At 36.5% G+C, this 21,376-nt stretch overlaps 3 protein-coding genes across 3 annotated transcripts; 2 read left to right on the top strand and 1 right to left on the bottom strand.

Moving 5' to 3' along the window:
- The first annotated feature begins 354 nt into the window (after nucleotides 1-354).
- Nucleotides 355-14,465, top strand: LOC141902713 (beta-2-syntrophin-like). Its single transcript, XM_074790554.1, is given in 15 exon segments — nucleotides 355-929; nucleotides 1,623-2,046; nucleotides 2,100-2,234; nucleotides 2,421-2,617; nucleotides 3,240-3,430; nucleotides 3,744-3,776; nucleotides 7,150-7,256; nucleotides 7,570-7,643; nucleotides 7,817-7,878; nucleotides 7,976-8,085; nucleotides 8,356-8,629; nucleotides 9,549-9,758; nucleotides 9,841-9,940; nucleotides 13,274-13,391; nucleotides 14,334-14,465. Coding segments are annotated over 14 exon segments (2,583 nt in total). The 5' UTR covers nucleotide 355; the 3' UTR covers nucleotides 13,366-13,391; nucleotides 14,334-14,465.
- Nucleotides 14,466-14,717: 252 nt separating this feature from the next.
- Nucleotides 14,718-16,656, top strand: LOC141902705 (beta-1 adrenergic receptor-like). The gene has a single exon (XM_074790548.1). The coding sequence runs from the start codon at nucleotides 14,718-14,720 to the stop codon at nucleotides 15,903-15,905; it is 1,188 nt and encodes a 395-aa protein (XP_074646649.1). The 3' UTR covers nucleotides 15,906-16,656.
- Nucleotides 16,657-16,796: 140 nt separating this feature from the next.
- LOC141902712 (GEL complex subunit OPTI-like) lies at nucleotides 16,797-21,099 on the bottom strand. Its single transcript, XM_074790553.1, has 4 exons — nucleotides 20,918-21,099; nucleotides 20,240-20,343; nucleotides 19,813-19,942; nucleotides 16,797-19,531 (listed from the first exon to the last, which is right to left on the bottom strand). The coding sequence occupies exons 1-4, from the start codon at nucleotides 21,029-21,031 to the stop codon at nucleotides 19,493-19,495; spliced, it is 387 nt and encodes a 128-aa protein (XP_074646654.1). The 5' UTR covers nucleotides 21,032-21,099; the 3' UTR covers nucleotides 16,797-19,492.
- Between the last annotated feature and the right edge of the window lie 277 nt (nucleotides 21,100-21,376).

The raw sequence follows: 21,376 nt of genomic DNA, 5'->3' as shown, positions 1-21,376 counted from the left end.
GTAAGAAAATAAAGATATTCACTCTTGTATGAACAACTTTCTTTTTTTGTGTATCATCTATACATTGTTGCTCTTATTTCGGACGCTGAGTCCTGTGGGAAAATCATCTACTAAACGTCAAAAGTTAGATTTGCAGTCAGAAAATTATTTTCTGTTCCTAATTATGAATACCCAAAAATTGATAAATAGGCATTGATGAATCTCCATAATCCCTTAAGAAATAAATGATTCGAACCCACGAGCTCGATGAATAATAATATATTTTATGGGGTTCGAACCAATAAATGGAATGGATTCGAACCCAACCTTGCCGAAGTGTCTACGGACTACGAAACGGACACAGTACGATGACAAGATGGCGTCGGGAGTTGCTCGTTCTGGGATGCTGGAGGTTTTCGTGCGCCAGCAGTGGTGCAGGGTGTACGTTACGCTGAACGAAGACTGCCTGACGCTCAGTTTGGACGAGCATCCCGATATCAACGGATCGTGGTCGAATGGTTCATCGCACGGCCGTGACGAGATCTATAACCATCACAATAACGCCAACGGAATCAACCATCATCATCAAGATGCTAATTCCTCATCCCCCGTATCGACTACAAATAACTCTTCTAACGCTTCTGGGCCGACGGGAGGCACAGCTGCGGCGGGTACCAACGATCTACCGGACAGCATAGCTGGACAGCGTCGCCATGTACGCGTCATCAAAGAAGAGCAAAACGGTCTCGGAATAAGCATCAAAGGCGGACGTGAAAACAAAATGCCGATTTTGATCAGTAAGATTTTCAAGGGAATGGCCGCCGATAAGACGGAGAAGTTATACGTTGGCGACGCCATTCTGTCGGTGAATGCGGAAGATTTGCGAGACGCGACGCACGATGAAGCTGTCCGCGCTCTGAAACGTGCGGGCAAAGTCGTCGATCTGGAAGGTAGCTTATCTCAGCCCTGTTTACAGCCCTTTCAAGTATTGTTGAGGGAACCATTTTCAGAAAGTTAAACCATCGATGGAAATAAATACAGTGTATTTTGCTTTTCGTAGTATTAGTATTTTTGTAGTAGACAATATTTTGCTCTTACATAAAAAAGTTCTGATTCGTTACAATTAAGGTTAGAAAAAGGGTCAAGTAAGATTTTAGGATTAGAGTTAAGGTTTGGTTAAGGTTTAAGATAAGGGTTAGGTTGCAGTATATAGGCTTACCTATTAGTTCTAGCAGCTAGAACTGATGGTAGTGTTGTAAACTGGTCAGTAGGTGGTAGGTCCAAATCTTAATTCTTCATTTATTGGATTTTCTATCTAGGTCCCGAGCAACCGAGTATGTGCTAGGCCTATCATAGGCCTAGCACAACTGGTTGAGTATGCCAGTTACCAATCTGAATGAACTATAGGCATAAATAGTTTTACAAGAATAATGCCATATTGGCAAAATATCAACCTCCTTAATTAATTTCCAGTGCTAAAAATGCTGGAAAATCTGGCTTTTAAAACTCATCCAAGGATGACAAAATTAGGGCATTTTTGGGAAGATACTAGGCCCTTTTAGCATAAGGAGGTTCCAAATGATAAAAGATTCAAACTGAAAATTGAAATGCAAATTGATAAATGGAAACATTCCTATTTTCAGTGAAGTACCTCCGAGAGGTTACGCCTTACTTTCGTAAGACTACAGCGCTCAACGATCTCGGTTGGGGCAGCGAGTCGCCGTCGAAGGACAAATCGACGTGGTCGGAACAGAAAACGATACCTTTAAAACTGTGTTACCTGTGTCGCAATTTAAGTATGCCCGATCCGGAAAATCGAACAATCGAACTGCATTCGCCGGACGGCAAAAGTTCGTGCATTTTGCGTTGTCCCGAGGCGGGCCTGGCGACATCGTGGTTCAACGCGATTCACTCGAATGTGAATATGTTGCTTCAACAAGCGATCGGCGAAGCTAATCGTATTCTCAGTCAAGGCCCACGCAGTCAAGAGGTGTCGCATATGGGTTGGTTAGCTGAACAGGTAAAAATCCGTTCTTATGAATGATAGTTTTCCTCTTGCACTGAATTGTTACACACAGATGATGAAAGCATTTATTTATCCTATGAATTCAGATACATAGCGAACAAGGCAATCCGACCTGGAAGCCAGTTTTTGTTGCGGTTACAGAAAAAGATATGCTTCTCTATGATACGGCCCCATGGAATATAGAGGAATGGGCAACACCATTTCAGACTCATCCGATGATAGCTACAAGGTACGCTGTTAAGAATTCTTTTTGAGTTGCATGATTGATAAGATAAGTTAGGAACAATGCGCATACTTGGGCAATGTTTGTTTTTTAAATGAAATACGGTAAATAAGTCTAATTTGTGTTTTTCTATTACCGGTAGACATTTCTATCATCTTTAATGCTTTCCCTTGTATTTTTGTTCTTTCAAAGGCTAGTACATTCTGGCAAGCATATCACACCACTCAGTGGAAATGAGATACTCACGTTCGGCACGCGAACTGGTTCTAAACAGGGGATTGAGGCGCATAGCTTCCGTGTGGAGTCGCAACGTGATCTGTCTACCTGGTGTCGGGTACTAGTCCAAGGCTCTCATACAGCTGCTCTGTTGACCAAAGAAATAAGTTGTCGTAAGTTACAAATTACACTTCTTCAGAGCCTGGTATTATAGAGTAGGCCTAGTTTACGGTAAACATTAACCCGGGTCGGTGTTAATTCTAAATGTTGATTCAACACCAGTATCAGTCATTTGAGAGAATATATATATAAGATTGAAATATTCTATCCAAATTTTAGATCATGAAATTGTAGTAAGGTTTGTACTTTTGTTGAATATGAAAATTATTTTATACTGTATTGTTATTATCATTTAGCATATTTGGTGCCTTATTCAGTTCAGTAAGATCCTGCTGCATGGCACTCACACATAGCTATGCTACTGGGATATGATTAAAGTGTAGCTAGCCATAAGCATAAATAAAAAGATAGGTTTTAAGAGCTGATGATGTAAAGTGGTCAAAGTTTGCAATACTTTTCGAAATATCGGGTAAAACATTCAAAAGCATTGGTCCACAAACTTTAAAAGATCTTGAGCATCATTGTTAGATTTTGAAAATGAACGCAATTAAAGATTTTGACTAGATGAACAAAGTTGACCTGACAGGAGTATAGTCGTGGAGCTGATCTATGAAATACCCAGGGTAGATTCAATTTATAACTTGTACTACAGCTGTAAATCATTGTTAATTGCAGCTGTATCGTGGCAAGCGCAGGAAGCTCGTCTAACAGTGAATTACGATTCAGGATTTACGCTGACCGATGTACGCGTTGACGACGGTCGAAAGTCTCACATTTTATGGCATTATCCGTATGAAAAATTGCGAATGTCAGCCGATGATAGCCATCGATTGCTCTGGCTAGATTTTGGTGAAGAAGGTGAACAGGTGAGTACGATAATCTGTGATTAGGCTCTTGGTTGAACGAATAAGGCCTTGTTTGCAACTTTGCTCAGTTGTTGAATTTCTTTGGGCATCGTTTAGAATATCTAAATTTTACTGGACCACGCATCTTCGTTGAACAGGATTTAACCCAGTCTTTTATTCCCATGAATGTATATGGAAGCATGTCGTACAAATTACCTGTACTCAAGTGGCATTGTGTCCACTATAGCCTTTTTCTGAATCTCACCACCGCTCGACACTCTGGAATTTATTGAAGGTACACTTTTGTAATCAAATCTTGTTTTCGATCTTTCAGGAACTGGACATGCACAGTTGCCCTAAACCGTTGGTATTTATCATTCACACATTTCTGTCGGCTAAACTGCAGCGGCTCGGTTTACTGGCATAGTTACTGCTCGCTGCAAAAAATGCCTCCGTGGCGGCTTTGAACGCGGGCGGCGAGCATATCGACTCTTTATCTGCGTATTCTGAAGTTTTTTCGCTCACAGTCAGAAATATGAGAATATTTCGATGTTCATATCTTATTCGTTGTATAATAATATTTATATATGTATTATAATAACATTATAACTTGCTGAAAAATCTGTTGTGATGTAAAATTATATAGGTAAGACTGTGAATGGTGCCGTGTATGCATAAATATGTAATGCCAGTTAAAAAAGATTGATCTTAAAACGAGTAATTAGAGAGCTGCTTGTATTTCGTGAATACGAAAAAATGAATGACCTGTGTTTTGAAACTGATTGATGTAATGCGTTTCAATATCATAATGAATATTATCATGTACTCTCTACGTGTAAACAACATTTCGTTTGAATATCAGTGTATGTAAACATTTTATCTCTAAAATTCTTGAAAACGGACTCTTCAAAGGTCACGATATCAATCGATTTATCCCTCTTTTGGAGCAACTAAGCCTTTGATGTAAATCTTTTCACCTAAACATTATGTTAAGATGACTGGTGGTGACATAGCCTACCTAGAAGAACACGAGTTTTTCATATACCGGTATTCTGACTCGGTGTAAAGTCGACCGTATGTAAAAATGTCTTATCTTTGTGTCACGTTTAGTATGAAGCTTAAGTCTATAGCAATAACATATGAGGGCCTAATATCTTTCTATTTACACAACCACCAGGATAAACGCTACTGATAATTTGGTTTTCTCATCAGTCTGAATGTATTAATGCATGTTCATGCTCTTTTTGTCCATTAAGGAGTTATTTATATATTAATTAGAGATATGAAGGAATGTTAAAAGAAAAACGATAATTTCGAGTTCAATCAATATTGTAGATACTTAGAATTGCTAGGTTCCTCCGCGTATAAATCATATTTTACGCGTAAATTCATCAAAGTGGTCTAGAGTAAAAATCGCTGGCGTGAAACTGTATACCAGGATCGAGTTCCACTATTGAGAGTTAAAGGATGACCCCTCGATTGCGGAGGCGGTCATTGTTATTTATTCTTCCTGAATCGGTATTTAACTTGGTTGGTTAAAAACTCAGGCATCACAGGCTGTATATTTCACTTTACGTAATGTATATTATGATATATTTTTCAATTCAAATACTAATATTCAATTTAGAAAATTTATTAACTTACTAGGATCTCTTAGTAAGAAGAAATTTCACTATTTGGTAGTTACTTTTCAGGACTGACTCGGATGTATTATTATTATGTGTGTACATTTTATGTATTATGTATTTATGAATAGTTATTGTTTTGGTGTATCCTGTGAATGGCATTTTACATTTGTTAGGCATAATTTTTTATACATTCTTTTCATACATCTTGTTCTTTATTGTATTTGTACTTATATTGTTGTTATCATCATTATGATATCAAATGGTACGGTTCGTTTTTGTTAAGTATGTGACTAACTCTGGCAAACTGTGCGGTGTATTGGTCAGTTCAAAATCTTAGTTATTAAAAAATCCACCCCTGGATCCACCCCCGAGAGTAAAAATCATAACCAAGAATTATCATAGTTCTATAGTCTACGGAACTGAGTCCTTATCTAAGCATAATCTATACCGGTTCTGTTATTACCAAATTTTCTCTTTGGTTTACAACTTGTCTTCCTCGCCTTCGGAAGTTCTTTCTTGTTTGTGCCAGTATTTAAGTGTCGGATTTTTGTGAGTAAGAAAGCGTGTATAGCGCCTAGGAACGAACTATAGAGGAACAGAGTTGTAAGACAGCCTAGCTTACATCGATATAGCAAGTGATGATCGAATCCAGTTGCTAGTGAGCGAGTACCCCGCATGGCTCATGCTAGTCTCTAGATCCACAGCATAGATCCACATCAACAGCTACTGCGATCTAGCATATACTCTTCAGGGCATCCCAAGTCACGTGTCAAATTGCTTTGGTTTAGTCAGTTGCGTCATGCGTTGTTGATTATGGAACGCGCACATTGGCGGATATCACCGTAAGTTAGTACAACCAGCTGCTCAATAGTCAGCCAGTTCAGTTTGTACACCGAAAACTGCTGTTCAGTTTGTATACTTGCAACTTGTTATCTATCTCCAGTTAGTTTGTCGATGTATGCTAGGCTTTAAATGTTGGACATACGACTTATGCATTCACATAAAAGTTAATAGGAATACTAAAAGGGAGACGTTTTTTTCAGGGCTCGTTCAGTAAACGAATAACTTTTCAGACTTCAATTGATTTAATTTCTATATCGTATTACGTTTTCAACAAATCGATATCACAGTTGAACTATTCATTATTATTAAAGTGTAGTATAGAAGATGTGTTGATGTTATATCGTTCGGAACTGAAATCTGGTCTCAAAGTGCTTGAAATTCATCGATATGATAGGTGCTTATTAGCTTTATTCCAGAGTTGTGGCATTTATGTGATCAAAATATTCGTCATTTAGAAAATATTCAATGATAATATACCATGATACATTGATCTACCTTCTACTTGCAATATTATTATTATTATTATTATTATTATTATTATCAGATGATAGTTCAGAATTTCATTGAATATTAAATCAAATGGAATTTCATCAGAAAAAAGAATTGTTGTCTTTTATCTATCCTCCATAGATAGTTCAGGAGTTTATTTCTTACATTCAGTAGAATTCGCTGAATTCGGATTTTTTTATCTGGATCTTCACTTGATTCGGATAAAATATTGGTCCATTTTAACCTGGAATCTTGCACTGAGAATTATTTATTATTATTCATATTCAGATTTTACTAAATTGGAAAAAATCTGACAGTTCAAATTTTTTTCCGCATTATTTTCCGGTAAATTCCGCAACCTGAAACCCAACTTAAAGATGCTGCAAAAGCAATATTGATTCGTTTCACAATTTCGAATATTATCGAAATCCAATCGCTTGCACCCACTTCTACCCAATATTGGGTATTCGAGCCACTTTGCTCAGCTTCTTCTGCTACATTGCATTTAGTGCCTAACAACATGGCGTCCGATTCAAAAATGGATAAGAGCACTTCCACAGCGTTTGAACACCTTTCAAACTCATTTAAACACCGACTCGGGGTTAGTTTATTGATGCTCACCCATGATATAAGTAAAACGATGATATAAGCTAGTGTGACAGTTCCATTCCCAAATTTAAATGTTCGTGAAACGAAATTCGCGGAGGTTTCATCTTCAAATAAAAAAATCAAATTCAATCCAATCCATTTTTATTTATACTACAATCAATTTCTTTAAAGGTGCTCGGATGTCCGTATACCGATGATCTCGATGAAATGTGCGTTGCAGAGATACTCTATCAGCCCGGGCAAGCACGTTTAAGAATTCTACAGTGGCTTCTAGGAAAGTATGTGTTGACTATTTCTCAACAGTGGCGTTTGGATGGATTGGAAGTTCAGCGGCCGAATGGCAATTATTTAATGAATGACATTTTTGTGTTTGTATACCATTTTTTTGACGAAATTTATGTAAATTCGCCGCGGCAACAAATGAGGACCTGTCAAAAATCAGCATTTTGCCGCAGCAATAGAAAATTGCTTCCCACGCACCTGTGTCTTATTCAGAACTTTCATTCCAAAAATTCAGTACTACTAATTTCGATTTTATGTAGCAAAAACCATTGAACAATTTCTCTTATAAGCTTATACTCTGCTTTATAGGTACAGTTCTGAAATCGGTCGTCTCATTGATCCTGTACATACAAGACATTTAGATAATGAGACAATTGTTAAACGTAAGTATCCATCCAGTAGTCTTCTACTAGCGTTAGCTTCTGACTTTTTTTCTGTTTTTCTATGAAACAAATCAATTGTTATTTAGAAATAGATTTTCATCTATCCAACTATAAGTTTGGTACATGGTTCAACTTTAATCGTTGTTGATTTAACTGTTGAATTTTCTATTTAGGTATTCTTGCCATTTCATCAACATTAGGTTTTTGCCATTCGAATGATATAGAACTTGTGAGGGTGAGTTTTCAAATTAATTACAAAAGTAAAAAAGATGAAGGGGCCTGGATCGTAAGTTTGTCTATAGAGGATGATCACTTATTTTCTGCGGTTTTAGGGGGCTGCTGTTCCATCGAAACAGGCCAATTACTGGGACAGCCTGTTGAATATCATTGTAACTTCTCAAAATGCAGCCGAAGGATTGAACCAAGAACCTGGAATTGTCAGGTAATTGATGTATTAAAAAGATCACACATTTCTTTATTACAAACCTGCCAAAATGCAAACTTTCATTTGCATGTTTAATCATTCAGGTGTATTTATTGATTTTGATAAATAAATACTCTTTAAGATTAGATTTCTTAAAAAGTAATCTAATTCAAGAATTATTCAGCATATAATAGTGATGATTATAGTAATAATGATAATGATAATAATATTTATTTCACCAAGAAATTAGTTACATATTGATATGTTGAATGACCTACTGTTCTTTAGTTCGGGGATGTCTCTTGAAGAGCAATATCACCGCGATTGTTACTATATGGACCTGGTCGCTCCGATGGTGCCTTCTCAAGATTTATTTCCGCGAACTAGCGATGTTTTGCCGAAGAATCGCCAGCTGAAGGTTGAAAAAGCGTGGAAAGAGCAGGGCTATAGTAAGAAGGAAATACCCGCTGTGCCGAAATTCGAAGAGCTCATCAAAGAAGCGAAACAGCTGCAAGAAAATTATGAAAAACAGCGGGAAGTATTAGAAGAAATTAGAAAACAGGTATAAGATTACATTTAACTACAGTAGTCAAGATTACATTTAACTACAGAAGACTTTGCTCAAGTGATATCAAATTTGGATACTATGTATATCAGTGGATTCTAGGACAATTCCCCCCCCCCCCCGAATAAAATACTTTTTGATTTGGATTAACACCACCTATATACTTTACTTAGAAATTCATTTGTATATTATTGAATATAGATTTATAAGATATAGAATTACTGATGTTGTGTGCAGATCAAAAACTTAAAATCAGTCCTTGTGTAATTATAATTCACTTACCAAATTAAAGAAAACTTAATAAGTCCACTTATTAGTCCATTATTTCACGTTGGCTAATTTATTGGAATTAGTTTTAGTGTTACTTCAGCCAATCAAAAACTTTAAAGCAGTCCTAGAGTAATTAGCTAGAATTAGTTCACTTTGTCTAATTGATTTGAAGTAAATATCTGTGTTACTTTAAGATTAAAAAGATTTCTGAGACTGGTCTCGTCAATCAAGGGTTAATGGGTTCAAACCCTGGTGGCGACAGAGTTTCTTGGTCGAAGGTTCTTCTCTGGTCTCTCCCCGATTGGGAAAAAGAAACATCGAACCTGCTTATAATGCCCTGTGTGGCGCTTAGCAGGTTGAGGCGTTAGAAAAAAAAAAATGAAAAAGATTTGATTTGGGGGGGCAATTGTCCTGATACCATATCAGTGTTACAACAAAATATTTAAAAACATGTGAGTTGAACAGGTATAAAAATTATTGAATCCGACTTGGGCAAAGTCTACTGTATTTGAAATATAGCTTTAAAGAAATTTTACCCGGATATCAAAATTTCAATTCTCCGTTGGCTCCACCATCAAATCCTAGAATATTTCGGTGGATTTTTTACTTTTTGATGGTTGATTTTTTTCCCTTCTATCGTTGGAAGTTTTTCTACCCGAAACGCGACGATCAAGCGAAAGAAAAGGTTATCAAGCAGTTGAAAGTCGTGTCGTCCGAATTGGAACAAGTGATGGCTGCTTTTTCATACCGTTTCGAGGCAGACGTTCGCCAATGGTGCACTCACGTTCGTCCGGAGTTCGGGCAACTCGGCCCGTCGTTGAAACGAGTCCACGGAAAATTGTCCGATTTCAAACAGGTATTTTCGAGATTATTTTCATGGGAAAAAAAGCACAGTTTAATGTAGAGTATGAAAATATAACACTTATTCGTTGATTCAGGTACATAACAATGTTGCCACCATCCGCACCAAATACGACCAAATAAATCAAAGAATTAGTCAGGCGAAAGATTTCTGCGATCCAGAAGGGGATATTTTGGGTAAGTACCTGACATTCCAAATCTTTTCTTTTTCCTGACGATTACAATGTCATTTTGATCAATCAAAAAGATGGCGCTTTGTGATTGTTTTAAATCTTAAATCTTCAAATTTAGAATATTGCATCGAGGTCTGTTTGTTTTAATTATCAACCTAAGTTAGGTATATTCTATATGAACGAGTATGAAAAATCATAGTATGTTGCCCCTATTGGCTACTACGTGAATTTTAATGATGAGTGCTCTGTATGTCATTGTATAATAACAAACAAAATATACGGCGGACTCCTACGTGACTAATAAATTAGAAACTCTATTGCGATAGTTCTAATATTTGTGTTCTGGTTTGATTGTGTGATGATTTGATTGAAAAACATGAGTGCAACTATCGATCGTGCATACTTTTCATTGCTTGAGTGTTGCTGCCTTAACTAGCATCTCTTGTTACAGTGGAGTAACTATTAATTAAACATTTAATTGAATGTTAAACGCACAAAGACCTTTCCCAGATGGTCGGTTGTCAAAGAGCACACCGAAAACCTATAAAGTCAGGGTTCCAATTTTACAACGGCAAGCGACAGCTTTTTCCGATGCTGTATCGTAAATACCAGTAGGCTTTGATATATTTTTATACTGACGGCAACAAAATGTCATATTAATTTCTCAAAATTGCCATTATTGTGCTCTCTTCTATACACGCATGGCATGTTAAGATTTCTACGTTCTTAATTGTCCGTCAACCACCTCAAAAAAGGATGATGGTTATAAAACATGTGTCCAACTTGATGAGCGATATCAGAGTTGGATATTATGTTCTTGTGATAAAAATACTTCAACAAACATCTTCTGAGTTGAACGGCTATCCGACTCAATTGGAGTCTACTCTATGATAGAAATCTATATTTTATTCTGACCTTTTAATCTGAGATGACTGTAGGTTTTCTAAGCTTGTTGATCATTAAATCACGACGAGAAAATAAGCCGTTTTTATTCTCGTCGCTTTGATTACATTACCATGGTTACGTTGCGTGAATCGACAAACCTGTTGACAGATTTTGTTCGGAGACCTACTTACGGAAAGATGAACCAGAAGACTCTTCTCGTTCGAGATCTTGAGATATGATGATACTGGTGGCGTAATTACTGAAACTCCTATTATTACGCTGATTGATCTTCTTTACAAATTGATAATCTCTTCCTTATCTATTTTCTCAATCACCATGGATAATATGTTTTATTTACTGGTTTATTCAAATTGAAATTGAATTAATCATAATTATTATGAATAGACTTTTTTAGAACGAAAAAACAGAATAATTATTTCAGACTAACTTCAACTTATTTTTTGTATGGCCTGTGCTGTTGTAGAGAAGCAATTTTGTTAGTAAAAATCTGTCAGTTTTCATTATGGTATCTTCTGAGTGATCTCCAAGTTCTTCGTATTCAAGTTAAATTCTGTTTTCACATTTTAGCAAATCGTGCCTGATGTATTATGATATGATATACGTGTGTATTAACGAGGTTCATATTGAAAAAACATTTTCATTTAAGAAAGCAAATATTTCTTTCAAAATCACCAGAAAATTTCTTTGTTATTATTTTGACAGTCTGTCCTTCTTAATCTATTGTAAGACTTAATCATTTGTCTATCTACCATTGAATGCATTTAGTAAGATTGAACCAACATCAAGTTTGATAGTTATAAGTTGGCTTGATTTTTTATTGGTTTTCCAATGTGCAGAGCTGCCAACTGTTCCTGTATTTGTTACTATTTTATAACAAGAAATAGGGATTTGATTTGTTTGATGCATACAGAAATATAAAAGATGTTACTGAGGGTCTTACTGTCGATTACTGATTAATTTGAACATTTTCTTTCACATTTCAATAAAATGTTACTGAACAAAAATCAATTTGCTACCGATAGCACTTTTCAGTGTTTGGCAGCCCTGAATATAGATGATTCCATGTTTCATTATACGTACGATCAGCCTAAACCTTAGTTACAACAAGTTGTCGTGTATATGTTAACAGCATGTAGACTTAGAGCTTATGTTGCGCGCGTCATTTTCGGCTGCGATATTTAATCAAAACTGCCGTTGTTATCATCATCGGTTTATTGCTGCGTGCGTCTACCATGAAACGCGATGCGATGATGCTGATGATGATGTGATGATGATGATGCGATGATGCTGATGACAAAATAAGGAAGGCAGTCTTTGAGTCCAATTTCAAAAATTATGTAAGTCATAATTCGTTGTGATAACACTTAAGTGATATTAAGATATTAATTGCTTAGTCACAGTGATATAGTTAATTAGCCTATGAATTCATGAGTTCATGGTAACTTGAAATACGTGCGCGTTGGTAACCATCTTAGATATAGATAAAGGGTCCAGCTACAACTTAAACATTTTACTATTGTGTGGTCATCAAACGGGTTGATCAGCGAAAAACTCAGGGAATTTTGTTTAAAAAAACCTGGAAAACTGGGGAATATGGGTGTGTTATTGATCACACGTTTCTTTATCACTACGTGATCATAAAGAAATGTTTAGATTGTAACAATTTAAACCAAGAAATTCCTTGGATTTATTCAGGGAATTTTGTTTTTTTTTTAACATGGAAAAATCAGGGAAGCTCAGGGAATTTGTGAATTGGCGGAAGGTGGCCACCCTGTTCAAGGAACCATCAACAGTTTTGGGATAGGACTGATTTTATGACTAATCGCTTATACCGGAAAATTGTACACATTCGTTAATTCACTGAACAGATAATAAGTTCAAAACCCACTATATACAGAATTTAAAAGATTAGAAACGAATTTTATTTGCCGGCATCAAGAATTGCAATCAAAATGAACAACGTTTCGGACACTCACTAGAGATCATCGTCAGGTTTGAGGGAATTACTAGAAACAAGAGGCATACAGTGGAACCTCGTTACAACGAACTTCACGGGACCAGAAAATATGTTCGTTATAACCGATAGTTCGTTATATCCAGTATGAAATTAATTGAATTTTCTTACTTGCGACGAAATTCTATATTTGTTATATCCGATGAATCGTTATATCCGAGTTCGTTCTAACGAGGTTCCACTGCCAGGGAAGAATAAGTTCATTGGGTAAATTTCTGAGTAAGTTAGTAAAGCATGAAGTAATATACTTAAAAAGAAGGGACAGGTATTTTGTCTTAGAACAGATATTTAGTGGTGAAAATGTAATACTTCAGGCAAATTACATACAATTTTTCATTTTTTGGAAGAAAAAGTAGAGATATTTTGTGCCATATTTGCTTTGCAGCTATATTTGTCTGTTTTTTCTCATTATCTCAGCTTCAGCGATTGATGAGATTACACTGTCATATAACGAAGTAATTACAACACTGGAAGACACGCTGCACCGTGAAAGATTGGTTTCATTGTGAGGGTGATGAATATTTTATAATGAATGGTAAGCTTTCTTTTTTTGCAATAATCAGCTTTTGCAGCTGCATACATATGTATTTAACAAAAGATTTTGTATGATTTATAAGCCATGGTAAATAATTCTAAGGATTATTTTGATTTTTGTTCTTGTTGTTTTTGAGAGCATGCTTTGACTGTCCATGTTGATGTAACTTTTCTAATTGACTTCTTAAGGGAAATGTTCTTTTGGTCTTTAAATTGAGGAGTTATTCAATATAACGCCTGGATGTTGTAGCCCGCAAATTTCAACGCCATGTATTCAAATTATCACAAGTCTCGACAGCGCATAAAATGTATCAATCCTAAGTGGGTAGTCGACCTTCGTTGCCTTGTTACTTTAGGATAATAATGATGCTAGCACACTGCCCCTAGGTCATCTTGAGGATAAGCATGACACTCCTGACTCGCTGATGTTTGATGATTTTGATGCTCTAACAACTCTCCGGCGGCTTTGCATTCGGTTACCTGGCAACGATAATGATGCTTTTTGTTTAAAAAGAAACTTTGTCAGCTGCGCGATAAGCCACAATATTCTTACCGCCGTAAGAAGGCCCAAGGAATAGCAAGCAGATGATGCTTTTCTTAGAAAAAAAACTTAGTCAGTTGCATTGTAAGCCACATGAGCAGGTAGATAAATGGATAATTGATTAGCAGGAAGAATATGCTAGATTTATTTATTAGTTTTATTAGGCAAAATAGCAAAACGAATGACTGTTTATGCTGGTATCAATAGGCTGCCCGGACCACTCCCTTCAGATATTAGATATATTTTCTGAACCCATTGGCGAAACAAAAGTCGCCTCAATCGGATTCAGGGTTCTTCATTTAAAATTAATCACACGATATGTTTTCTCTCTTCTTTATATGAAGTCATAGATGCCTTCTATTTTGTCCAACTATTGATTAAGTGTTTTTTTTTTCCTTTCAGGTTAAATCCGAATTAGATATATGGGACATTGTGATAGTATAATAGATACTGATATGACGCAAATCACCGACAAGACATCCGCCCTTCTATAACTTAAGTCTCCTCTGAATACAGCTTATCTGCTTAGCCGACATACACAGCGTCATATTTTAATTAACTTGACATTGTATGCATGCCGTCGCGATGTATGAAGTCTATAAGCGTTGAATCAAAAGACTCCGTATCACGATGTCGCAGAAAACCTGCACGTTTAGCCTATTCATGATCAGCAACCGATAACCGATTTTAACTCTTATTATTGGCTCCGAATTTTTGTGTCGATCGACTGGTAGAATTGAGTGAATTGATAAAATTCATTGACTGAAAACATAAAAGTTTATCAACATGAATGAAACTCTTCCGGACGGTTCTAACAGTGACTGGAACGGTTGGATCTCCGTGCAGGTGGTAGCGATTTTGATGCTAGGTTTGTTCGCCGTTTTCGGCAATCTGGTTCTCGTGTCGACGATCGGGCGTGTGAAGAGCCTTCAAATCGTCAGTAATATGATGGTCGTCAATTTGGCCACGACCGATCTATGCGTAGCTTTAGTTGTATTACCGGCGTGGGCGGTTTGTGTCGTCTATCAGACGTTAGTGTTCGAGGAAGCGCTGTGCACGGCGACCGGACTGCTGACGTTTTTGCTGTTTCAAGAATCGATGTCTACGCTCGCCATTATAGCCGTCGATCGTTACGTTTGCATTTGCCATCCGTTCAAGTATCAGGAATTCGTCACCCGCGGCAAAGTGATTGCCGTCACGTGCTACACGTGGGTGCAGTCGCTTATGCTTTCGTGTTTACCGCTGCGCGGTTTCGGCGAGTACAGCTTCCGACCGTTCAACTTGCCGATTTGCACGTTGAATTTCGTCCAGAATTCGATCTACACGATCATACTGCTGTCCGTGATCATCATCCCGTCGTGCGTGATGATCGTGTTCTGTTACATGCGGATATTCCGCGTCGTTCGCCGACAGTCGAAGCGTGTCGCCGCCATTGAAACGTGTCGCAACAACCTGCACCCGACGTGTCTCGAGCCGGACGCGATTTCGCAAGCGTCGAACGTCAGTCGCCCGGACAGCGGTGTATTCACCGACGCGACGCGCGTGCCGCATCGCAGCTCCGCGCCGTCTATACTCGAACGTATGAAATGTCGCGTGCGGCGTACGTTTCAAAATACGAAGGGCCTGCGAACGATATTTACGATCATGATTTGTTTCCTGTTTTGTTGGACCCCTTTCATCGTGCAGATGATTTGCACGGTCGCCGGTTGTCCATGGCCTTCGTACGGATTAGACTTTGCAATCACATTCCTGGCGTTCGCGAACAGCATCGCAAATCCTCTTATATTTGTAATAATTAATCGCGATTTTCGCAACTCCATGAGGCAGATATTCAAGAGGCCGAAATCCAATAGCGTTAACAATATTGTCACCAGTGTGACCCTGACACTGAGCACAACGGGAGCACCACCGATTGTTGGGAGCGTCATAATCCGGCAAAACGGATTACACGTTCCTGTGATATCTGAAACTTAAAAGGATTCTGTAGTTAAGCTGATTACCATAGTTTTTCTCTTCTCTTGTGTTATGTTTTAATTAGTTAAAAGCTAATGTACGATAGGGAATCATTTGCTTAGTTATTGTAGCTTGGTGCTCCCTCCCAAGATGGGTGAAAATGTTTCCAGGGCCCTTTATTTGAACACGTTCGTAGAAAGTATTCATGCATTTGTTTGTACTGTATATTTTATAATGTTGTAACTGAAGTTATGTTAGTCGCCATTATCAATCAAATATGGACCTAATACATTTTAAGTGCATTCAAATGTTTGTACCATAAAATCAGTTTTATATTTGAATGACATAGTCTACATTCATTTATTTCCAAATTCAGTATTCTAGCTGTGAGAAAGCCCTTAAAGGCGATTCAGTCCATTATGAAGAAGACTTGATACAGAAATCCTTTGTACTGTGTACTGTATAAGACCCTACATTAATTTGGGTTTCTAAAAAATACTATTGTCAAATTTTTACCTAAATTCCAGGGTTGGAAATTGAATGTTTGAGTTACTGGTAAAATTATAGGAGTAATCCGGAATGAACAACTTTTGGCGATCCAGTTGAATTTACCAGTTTTCAATTCAGTCTGGTTTTTAGCATCTTTACTTGATCACTACTACTGGTAGTAGTTCAGTTGATGATAATTATGTAGATACCATATGAATATACATATTGTATTGTCAAGCATTTTTTAATACTCAATGTTTGAAGATGAATAAATTCAAATACTGTTCACATGAAATTCACAAATCTTCGTTCCCTTTCATAAATGGTCTGTCGCAGAAGCATGCATCGCTTCTGTAGAAATATCGGTAAGGAAATGAGTTACTGAAATCAAATATTTCAATTTTATTTACTTAATCTGTTTAATGGAAAGCACTGAACATCAACAGCAGAAAGCCTTATCAAAGATAAGGACCTTTTTAATGCTTCAAGAATAGAATGAAATATTATCGCAATATCATTACACTAAAGATTTTTAGTTGAGTTACGGAAAGATTCACACATGACATAACAGGCAAGAGGGCTCGCTCGAAAACTTTGGTATTGTGTTACTGCAGGCGCATGCTTCATGATGGCCACACCCTTAATAGTAGGTGTCAAGTTTAATTTTGAATTACAAACATGTATATAAAAATAGCTACCAGGACGCAGTTCCACAGTCAGACCCGACTACCACTGCTATTCTAGCTCGATTATTACCAAAAAAGCTCTCAAATACATCTCTATGATTATTAATAGCACATTATTTTATGTTAATTTCTGTCATTTTGGCCATGTACGCAGACATGCTATCATTCAGCATAAGTGTAAGCTTCATTTCATCATCTATCACCTCATTCGTTATATCATCCACACCATTTTTTTTACGGGTACACTGCCCTATTTTAGGGTTTCAGCCACATTTGGCTTCCAGTATATCCGGTCATGTATATACTCATGAAGACATACCAAGATATCATATTTTGTAATTACACTTATATATACACGTGACAAATAAACATTAGTATTATTATTATCAAAATCATAATGAATTCTAGTTCATTTTCATTGAACTACAATTTCAGGGTTTGGCAGTTGTTACAATTTTAGCTGGGAATTAAATCATTGAAAATGAACTACCCTTACACTGTAATTTGCTTAAAGCTGGATTCTTTGGGGGTCATTCATTTATTACGTACGCATTAGGGGAGGGGTCAGTGCAATTGCTTAATGCAATGCTTTATGTATATGAAAAAATGGCCGATTTTGCGTAGAGAGGTTGAAAATGTCAAATTTTATGCATACGTAATAAATGAATGATCCCTTTCTGCTAGGTACTAGCATAGAACTCAAATCAAATTGATTTGAGTTCTATGGTACTAGGTATATAACACAAGTGAGTGAGATTTAGGATTGCTGCTTACCATCTCATATACTAAGTTCAACTGAAGCTTCGGACAAAAAAGGAATTTGAAGTGAAAAAATATATATTGAAACCATTTATTATTTATCAAACATCGTCATTTACATATATATTATAATATTACAATAATTAATATGGCAACTAAGTATACCCTTGACAGTGTCTTCGAGAATCATGTATACCGGATCCTATCATAAAGGTAAATATTCCTGTACTGGTTCCTATGCTAGATCTTCAAACGATACTGATGTCCAGTGTAAGGGACTGTTCATAAAGTACATACGCAAGCAATAAGTAGGACCTTCCTGTCAAAATCCTACGTTCTTAATGAATCAAAATTCCTCAAGTCTTAGGTTTTTAGGTCTTAGTTTTTGGTTTTGCTTATTTGACTTAGTTCACTTCAATCCCTGTGGATTTTGATTACACCAGCCTTTATGTGACCAGACATGCTAAAAAGTAAAATTGACTGGTGTTCAGTTTTGATTGTTGTTATCCGACTACTAGCTCATGAAATAGCGTAGGTTAGGAAGAATGGTCATTGACAACATTTTACGATGGGCTTATACAAGGTAGTAGATTAAACTAGGAGTCCAGGACATAATTCCCACTAGGTGAAATGCTTGACCATCTGATAATTCCAATATTCAAAACCTAATGGTCAACATATACAGAAACCAATAACAGATTTCATTGAGCAATGGCTGCCAATCAGCCATCTTGAATTGATTCAAGGATGCAGATGTGTCAAAGGTAGATACACGTTTAAAGTAGAAAGTGTAGAAAATCCATCTAACTGTCTTCAAAATGTCCAATAACTGTTTTCGATTTTTGGGCGGATGATGAATGAAAGAAAGTGAATGCAATGCAATATCCCGATCAGACTAAAGTGCTAAGTAGGCCAAGAAGTGATTTCATACATAATAAGTACAGAATGATATCGAGAAAGGTAGTGTGAATGAGAATATGTGTTAATTTTTAGCAAATTTCTAGCATTATGAATTTATATTCAAAACTAAACTTAATCTGAACCCCGCCGAATAAACCCACAGCTGGATCCTTTATTACATTTTTCATTAAATGCTTAATACAATCAAGGAGACATTCTCAAACTTCGGTAAAATATTTTTTGCTTTTTGATTTACAATTTGGCAAATACACATTGTAGATGAAGAGTAATGATCGTAGAAGATGGCTCATTAATAATTCACAAAGATCCATAAATTCACAAAGAAAGCATAATCAACATAAGATTTAGAAATGGTCGCACTTAAATTTACAATTCCAGAAGATTTCTTAAGTAATTGAAATCCTATAATTTTCTATTTCATTTCTTACATTAGTCAAATCAACAATCGAATGATAAGGTACCGGTAACTGCACAAAAATATGGAGTCGGCCATCATTTGATTGGTTTTTCTCTTGTTTAGTAGTTCCCATAAAACACACAAGAAGGTCCAGGGTATGCAACAAATACACAAATCCGCTTGACGTGCTATGGGTCCTTAATACTCGCAGGGTTTTACCATGCAACGACTGCACTTTCATCTGGAACCCCTCTCACAGGCTCTTCTTCCAAAATTACAATTATTCACTGATCAGTGTATCTAGTCAGGAAAGTCAGTAATATTTTAGCATCAGATACGAGATTGAACCTGCCGTGCTACGCATGCAACGCCGAATAAAGAATGATCCAAGTGACCTGAAAATATGGAAAACAACTGTTACAAGACAACATCAAAAAGTTGTTTGAACTAAACAGCAAACCGAAACATAAGTCAGCTTTGTTTTACATGGAAGCGTTCTTAAAAACAGATCATTGCTCTAGTTGAACTTCTAGTTATTAACAATCATTTATTATCAGTTCAGTTTATTTAGACTTTCAACATATATTTTATCATATTCCAAATGGTCCTGGCTCCCAACAGTGGATCCATTGTAGGAACATATCAAATACTGGTCTCAGTTAACTGCGATTCTTACTATAAATGACGCAAACGATGTCATCAATCCTTCTTTTAATATTTCTAATATTCCGCCGTATTCTTCTTCGTCGAGTTTTTGAAATGAGTTGAAGTAGAAATAAACTATGGCTGCATTGATAAGGAAAAATCTGGAAAAAAAAAACATTCGAGAAAATGAACAAAATGACAAATAATTCGAGTATTCATCAGAGCAGACTGGTCTCATAGTTTATTTAAATACTAATTACATAGCACAATATTAGTGCCTGGATGGATAAGCCAACTACAAGTAAGCCAACTTCATTGTGAGTGGAGGTATATACCACACAACCAAGTGGGGAGATACTGGATCATAATTATACCGTATAATTACAGATTTTTATGATCAACAAGGCTCCTTAAGACTTAGACACAATATCACAGATGAATCGGAATGTATTACTTACAAAATAATGGCTAAAACACCTTTCATCGGCAATATACCCCATACTAAACCAATGATAACACCTATAATCTGTCTCATCCAATAAATTACATCCAACAGTTCATCCTACAATATAAATCAGAAAGATATTGACCTACCGATATTTTAGCTATTATCTCATGACAGGCCAGGCCATTAAAATCGATGAAAAAATTCGGTAAAATCAATTCGCACAAAATGAAATCCAGCAGCCAGGTCAGTTCCGTTCTGTAAATTTTCTTTATCTTATGAAAATGGTATATCTTTATCTTCTTATTTTTGTAGGCAAGCAGTGGTGTTGGAACTGTAATGATTGTAGCGACGATATACCAAATGACGTTTTTTTTTCTTTTTATGCTATGTTTTTTGAAGTAAATTTGCCGCATTGGAACCTGTCAAAATTGGGCAATTGCCATTGGCCGCAGCAATCAAAAATTGCTTCCCAATGCCACAGATATATTAAGTTTCAGACAATATGATGCTTTTATGATTTGCCGTATCTGACTATGTAAATTGGTATGACTGCTGGTTCTGATATCATATCTCCATCTTGGTTGGATGACTAATAACTTGAAACATGTGAAACAGGTCTAGAATTCATTTCAATAAAATTTAATTCAATTTAAGTTTGTTAAACTGCTTGATTGATGATACGGTTTACCTTATCTGACCAATCCGATTCAGCGGTCAGCGCTTTATTAAGCGTTGCTCTGATATCGACTGATGAGTACGATACATTCGTATCTTTTTCGTTTCGTTTGTGAACCGAGGTCATGATTAAAATATACAGAAATCACAAATAAATTTTAGATTTTCTGCGACCGGCAGACCGACGTGTACTTGGCAAAATGCACCGTGTTACACGAACACTTCTTGAATCTAAGACCAATTCAATTTTATTTTATTTTGGCTATTTGGCCCAGTTCAAAAAGAAGTTGGGAATATTCGACGTTTTAACTTAGAACCGGTTCTGATCAATTAATCAAATTGTAGCCTATAACAATCACTAGCCTGAATTTCAGTTTATTCTATAGGTTTTCGATAATTGGTTAATCGAGGGACCGTCTTCTACTGCTAAACTTGGAAGGGCGCTTTAATTCAGTCGTATTGAAATGCGTCA

Source organism: Tubulanus polymorphus, chromosome 3, assembly GCF_964204645.1.
Source record: "Tubulanus polymorphus chromosome 3, tnTubPoly1.2, whole genome shotgun sequence".
Taxonomy (NCBI): domain Eukaryota; kingdom Metazoa; phylum Nemertea; class Palaeonemertea; order Tubulaniformes; family Tubulanidae; genus Tubulanus; species Tubulanus polymorphus.
Note: the sequence above shows the minus strand (reverse complement) of the source record. Positions and strands in the feature narration are given on the sequence as shown.